This window comes from Rutidosis leptorrhynchoides, unplaced genomic scaffold (genome assembly GCF_046630445.1).
Source record: "Rutidosis leptorrhynchoides isolate AG116_Rl617_1_P2 unplaced genomic scaffold, CSIRO_AGI_Rlap_v1 contig168, whole genome shotgun sequence".
Taxonomy (NCBI): domain Eukaryota; kingdom Viridiplantae; phylum Streptophyta; class Magnoliopsida; order Asterales; family Asteraceae; genus Rutidosis; species Rutidosis leptorrhynchoides.
This window is the reverse complement of record NW_027266417.1, coordinates 31,763-38,084: the sequence shown is the minus strand read 5'-3', so window position 1 is coordinate 38,084 and position 6,322 is coordinate 31,763. Positions and strand designations below refer to the sequence as shown.

Here is a 6,322-nt window from a genome sequence, read left to right as displayed (position 1 = left end):
CCTGTTAGTCAATGTACAGCTCCGAATTCTCTTTCATCGGAAAGTAATTAAAAACAACTCCAACGTATTAACGTGATGTGGTGAAATCAAAGCTAATTGCGACAAGAATTTTGATCACATATATAAACAAATGCCAAAAACTTCCCACGTTAGCAAAAAAAACTACACAACCAACACCAATAGAAAAATTTATATGACAATTGATAAAATATATAATTTTTATGTTTAAAAATACGTTTGGTTCATATTTTTCCTTTTTACATTTTTCTTAAAAATTTATCCATATTAAACTATAAAATAATAAATAAAAAATTTATATAATATTTATAATATTATATTAAAATTATTATTAAACATGTAAAAAAATTACAAATAAAACGCACTCGTCAAAAAATTATAATTTTTAATAATTGGCACGTGTTTTTTTTTTTAATTTGTTCCCTAAACAAATAGTGTACCACCCAAGCACCAAGTTGTTCGAAGCAGGGCAATTTGAGAATAAATAAAGTTGCTTTATTTAAATAAATATATGAATTGCGAGATGTATACAGATGGTTATTATTCAATTCCTTCAGTGAATTTATACAGTACATCCCATTATTTGACATCCTCCTGGATCCATCTTACCTTGCATTTGACGAAAAAGGGAAAGAAGATTTCGAGACCACTCTCGTCTTACAATCGAGATTTTCCTTGTTCTGCAGGAGCACTCTGCAACCACAAACAATGAAAGGAACATTCATATACAATACCTAAAAGAAAATTAAAACTTGGAATTACTTTGGCAGAGAAAAGAGTTTCCAACTCACCAAAGAAGCTCCTCTGGCAGCTCTTTCGGACAAGTAACCACAAGGCTTGAAAATTCCTCCATACATCTTTGACCACTCGGCCAATCTTGAATATATGTACTTTGATCCTAGAGAATCCGCCCAGCACATTATTCCTCCCCTATAAAAAATGAGACAAACAGATATCAACCATCGGAATCCAAGAATACAAGGAAGAAGTTTCCAAAGGCTGTCAATGATTCTCAAATCAGGTTAAAATTTATACCTGTAAGGTGGAAAACCCATGCCCATAACAGAAGCAATGTCCAGATCAGTTGCTTTGACTGCTATACCTTCAGCAAGTACACGACATGCTTCATTCACCACGGGAAAAAAAATCATCTCTATGATGTCTTTCTCCGACAGTTTTGCAAGCTGTTCACAGATTGCATTCACTACTATAAGATACGAGTAACACGTAAGAAACAATGGTGTTAATGTCTATTCGTCATTAAGGGAATTAGGGATAATGTATCCATTCGCTCTTGTATTTTACTATCGTTTTCCACGAATGAGGCATTCTTTTTCTATTGCTTTTCCATGACCAAGTTCTTAATGGAGTTCTGTTTTGCCTAAGCCAGGGACCAACTAGTGGAAATTTAAAAAGAAAGCAACTCTGGGTGTGTGGAAGTGCAATAAACAGAATTGTGAGGACATCTAAGATAAAAGTCTCTGTAGTAATGGAGACAAAGAGAGGACCTTAGGATCAACGCTAACGCCAGAAATGCTTCTAGCTTTTTCGATGTACTTCTTTAATTCAGGGTCTGGGCTAGCTTTGCGCCTATCGCCATACAAGTAGAATCCTTTGCGAGTGGCTTCACCTGAAATAAGTTTTAGCAGTAATTGGAGATCAACAATGAAGTTTAAGAAGAAAAACATATAATCTTCCAAAGCTTTTCAAAGTCCAACATCTAAAAATTTCTACCAGCCCTTTTATCCTCTTGCATTAGTGGGATAACCATTGATTTGTAGGTTCGATCAGGAAAACTCTCAAGATACTGCATTCCAGTTGCTACTGCAACACCGAAACCAACCAAGTCGGCCAGCCTGCACAAATCAGTCAAAATCTTATCACAACCTGTCCTCGCAAAGTTTCAAGAAGTAACAGCAAAAAATTAAAAAAGATAAAGTTTGGCTTAACATTCTTTAGGTACCTGAATGGACCCATTGGCATACCAAACTTGGTGATTGCCCTATCGATGAAATACAAATCTGTGCCGCGTTCAACGAGGAACATTCCAGTTTGTGTGTAAGGGAAAAACATCCTATTGACAGCAAAACCCGTACAGTTTCCAACTACAACTGGCGTCTTTCTTATTTTCTTTCCAACTTCTAGCAAGTCAACAATTATTTGGGCAGATGTTTGCTTGGTACGCACAATCTCCAAGAGAGGCATTACATGAGCCGGACTACAAGAGAAGCAAGAATCAGACTAAGGAGGCCGAGAAGAGAAGAAGTTAGAAGAACGTAAGCTAATAACTGGAAGCTGGATAACTATACCTAAAGAAATGGGCCCCAATAATACGATCTTGCGATCTAGTCTTCTCACCAATCAAGTTCAAGTCAATTGTTGAGGTGTTAGATGCAAGTATACAATGTGAGGGGCAATATTTTTCAAGATCAGCAAATATTTGCTGCTTAAGAGAGACATTTTCGATCACAGCCTGTAGCAAGCAACAAAATCCAATAGTAACAACTACATCAGTTTAAGTTCTGGATAAGTATTTGACCTAAAATTGATAGAAATTGTAACCAACCTCAATGACCATGTCCACATCCTTAAAGCCTTCATAGTTAAGGGCACCCGAGAGAAGATACATGGCCTTTTCAAACTTCTCTTCAGACATTTTACCTTTCTTGACACGGCTTTGCAGATTGGCTGAGAATATAACAGACAATTATAACGCAAATGATCGAAATTGGAATTTAACGTTTTAACATTATACGCTATGATGGTAACACGGAGCTATTGTTTTGACTCAATGTTGTCACTGACCTTTGACTCTACCAAGTCCAGCCTCTAAAAACTTCTCATTTACTTCTTTGAGGATAACTGGATAACCACTAAGGATCAATGCAGTTGCTATTCCAGAACCCATTAACCCTCCACCAAGAATAGCAACTTTTTTCACTCTCCTGGGCTTTAAACCTCGGTCTGTAACCCCAGGTACCTGCTCAGTGAAAAGAGACAAGATAGATATGGTCAAACAAGAATGACAACCTTGAATGTAAAAACTGTGACTGTCCAGGATCAGGATACATATGTACGTTATGTACCAACTGTCAAACTACACCTTAATTTGCATGTCTACCTAACAGGTCTTTGTGTAAAGCATAAACTCAAGAAGAGTACATCTTCACACGATCATGAAATGAAAAACTGGTGAAACCTCCTCCATTTCATTTAAATTTTAGAGAAGAACAATTTTGGAAATTATGTCAAATCGATTTAGAAACTAAGGGTTAGAAGCTGATAAGAAGCTCGAAGAAAACTACTTAGAAAATGAAATTCAATACTGACCTTTGTGGTTGCACGCTGCGCAAAGAAGATGTTGACCAGTCCCTTGCAGGTATCAGACTGTAGAACCTCATTGAAACCTTCAGCCTCCTGCCAGTATTGTCACAGACATAACTTGAGATGTGGATTTTAACTATAAGGTATAGGGTGGGGAAAAAAAATTGAGAGTCAGATAAGTACCTTCCAGAGTCCAGCACGAGGCCCAGAGACTATACCCTCTTCGATAACATCAATACAAACTTGAGGGTGCCTGAGATTGGGAGCCTGTTTCAGGGCCTGAGCTCTGGCAAACTTCAGAATCTCCCTTGCCTCCCCTAAGGGCTCGATCTTGTCAGTCTTGTGAAGACTTGCAACCCATGGTCTTCTACACTCCAAAATATCCAGGGCCCATCTTCGAGCGGTGTTCAGTAACTCTTCAGGGGAAACGATAGCATCCACCAGACCCAGAGAATGAGCTTCCTCTCCTTTAACAGGCTTTGACGTCTAGTTTGAAAGCAGATGAAAGCCAGAGAGTTTGAGGATTTACACATACTCCACACAAAACTAAGTGAATCGAGATTCAAGTAAAAAGACCGAAAGATAGCATACCAGCATCATTTCAAGGGACTTCGAGAGGCCAACAAGACGAGGAAGTCGCTGAGTTCCTGAGCAAAATGCATGAGATTGATGAGATGGAAATTGGTTCAATCACTCTATATAACCACCGTGTGAAAATGCAGCAACAACACACTAGATACTGCCTTATTTGCCTAAAATGACAGTGTACACAAGAAGATACCCCTTCGAAATCTATCACCCAATGGATATGACATTTACAATGCAATCCATGTCCATATATTCAATTAAGATTCCAGCCTTATTTCATTTATCATGAAATTAGATTGAATGAGAAACGACATCCTTAGTTTATCAGCAAGTCTTTATCAATTAGTTCAACTAGTGAATACAGATTTATAGATCAAGCAGTAGGACGGTGACATTCAAATGAGGAAAATTTTTGATTTTTTCGTTTTCAAATGCATATATGACTATTCACTACCTAATGTGTGAATTTGACTTTTTCGTTTTCCACAAATTGAAAGAAGCATCTGAAAGTTAAAATCAAATAGTCAAACCTCCAAATCCAGGAATGATTCCGAGTTGCAATTCTGGCAAGCCTAATTGTGCAGTAGAGGTCGAAATTCGTGCATGACAAGCCTGATAGAGAACAAATTAAATACCATCTAGGAAACGTATAATCCTCCATAACAAGCTGCAGCACACTTACCATAGCAACCTCTAACCCACCAACCCAAGGCAAGGCCATCAATAGCAGCAACAGAAGGTTTTCTCGCAGCTGTAAAACAAAGCAATGAGTTATACAGTTCAAACATCCAATTCTGCCGAAAACCATACAAGCCTACAGGAAAAATTTAAGATGCAAGTTTTGTACCTTCTAAAGTATCGGTCAGTATCTCAATCGCAACCCAACCAGGCTTTGGCATTTGCACTGGAAAACATAAAATAAAGTATGTTTACATTGCTTGCAGAACATTAGAAGCGCAACTACACAAATAATGAAGAGTCTGCCAATACATGAGACAATTCAGTACACAAAACGAAAATAGTAGGGATACCATTTCCGTTCTGAAGCCCTCCAAAACTTGAAATATCAAATCCCCCAGAAAACTTTCCCTTTGCACCTGCTTGCCGAAACCAAAACATCAAATTACCAATCACAAATATATCTATATCATCTTCCCAAAAGATTCAACTGATCTCTATATAGTGACTCACCAGTGACAACAATTGCCTTGACATCGTCTCTTTTAAGTGCTTCATCAAATCTATCTTTCAAACTGTGTAGTACTATATGAATATCCAAATAAAAAAAAAAAAAAACACTTCAGCTAAGCAATATTCAATTTGATCGATCAACGATTTTGACATACACCCAATAGATCATAGCCGATAATAATGAAAGAGTAAGATCGAGATTGAAATATTACCATCAAATGAGAGAGAATTAACGGGAGGGTTGATGATGGTGATGATGGCAACTCCATCAGCTCCAACCTCGATCGTGGAGCTTCCTTTGCTTATGCTACCCATGACTGAAAATTGTGAGGATGAGGACAAGAACTGAAACGAAGGATTGGCGCTAGGTTATGTTGAATTCACGGAACGAAGAAGTAAACTACAAAATATTGTTCGTCTCTCTGCTTATTGCACTACCTACGCTACTATATATAGTAAATAAATAATACTCCTTCCGTTCCAAATTAGATGTTAATCTAGCGAATTTCATACAAATTAATTAAATATATTTTTAATTTATTTTCCAATATATTTGTGATCGTATAGATGAAAAAGTTCTCATGAGAATAAAAATGGTGAAAAAATTATATTTATATTAACATTTAATTTGGACGGAAGAAGTATAATGTGCCCATAATAATCAGGTAAGTATGGACGACGTTCTTTTTTATGTTTTCAATGTGCACGCTTTACAATGTGTAAGATATATTTTTTAATGTGATCGCTATCCCTTTTTTTTTTTTTTTTTTTCAGGATAGATCGCTATCCCATTTGATCTACTTAGATTACGTGCTTTCTAGTAAAATTGTTTTTCTAATGGAATGAAGAAAGAAAAATACCTGTGAGTGACTTTTAATTTGACCCGAAATCTAATTAGGAATTATAAAATAAATAAAAGTTATATAAATAATGGGAACAAATTTATAAATAAATTTTATTATCGGACGTGATTTTTTACAATCGAATTAAAATTTGATAAATTATATTATATTAAATTTACTTTGGAACCAATCTATAATTTTCAAAAAATTATATTATATAAATAATTATATTTTTGAATTTTTTACGTATATCAATATCATTAATTTTAATATATTATTTCCGTTTATTTACATTTATTTTGAGATGGAAGTAGTATAAATTATCATTTTTCTTTTTCACTTAAATTATTAATTATATG

At 35.7% G+C, this 6,322-nt stretch overlaps 1 protein-coding gene across 1 annotated transcript; it reads right to left on the bottom strand.

Annotated features, from left to right (window-relative positions):
- Positions 1 to 675: 675 nt before the first annotated feature.
- Positions 676 to 5,436, bottom strand: LOC139881520 (peroxisomal fatty acid beta-oxidation multifunctional protein MFP2-like). The gene is given in 19 exon segments (XM_071865978.1): positions 676 to 711; positions 810 to 948; positions 1,054 to 1,202; positions 1,527 to 1,648; positions 1,753 to 1,874; positions 1,982 to 2,236; positions 2,328 to 2,491; positions 2,585 to 2,706; positions 2,824 to 2,998; positions 3,349 to 3,435; positions 3,526 to 3,828; positions 3,934 to 3,989; positions 4,461 to 4,542; positions 4,613 to 4,633; positions 4,635 to 4,681; positions 4,778 to 4,834; positions 4,962 to 5,027; positions 5,122 to 5,193; positions 5,334 to 5,436. Coding segments are annotated over 19 exon segments (2,178 nt in total).
- Between the last annotated feature and the right edge of the window lie 886 nt (positions 5,437 to 6,322).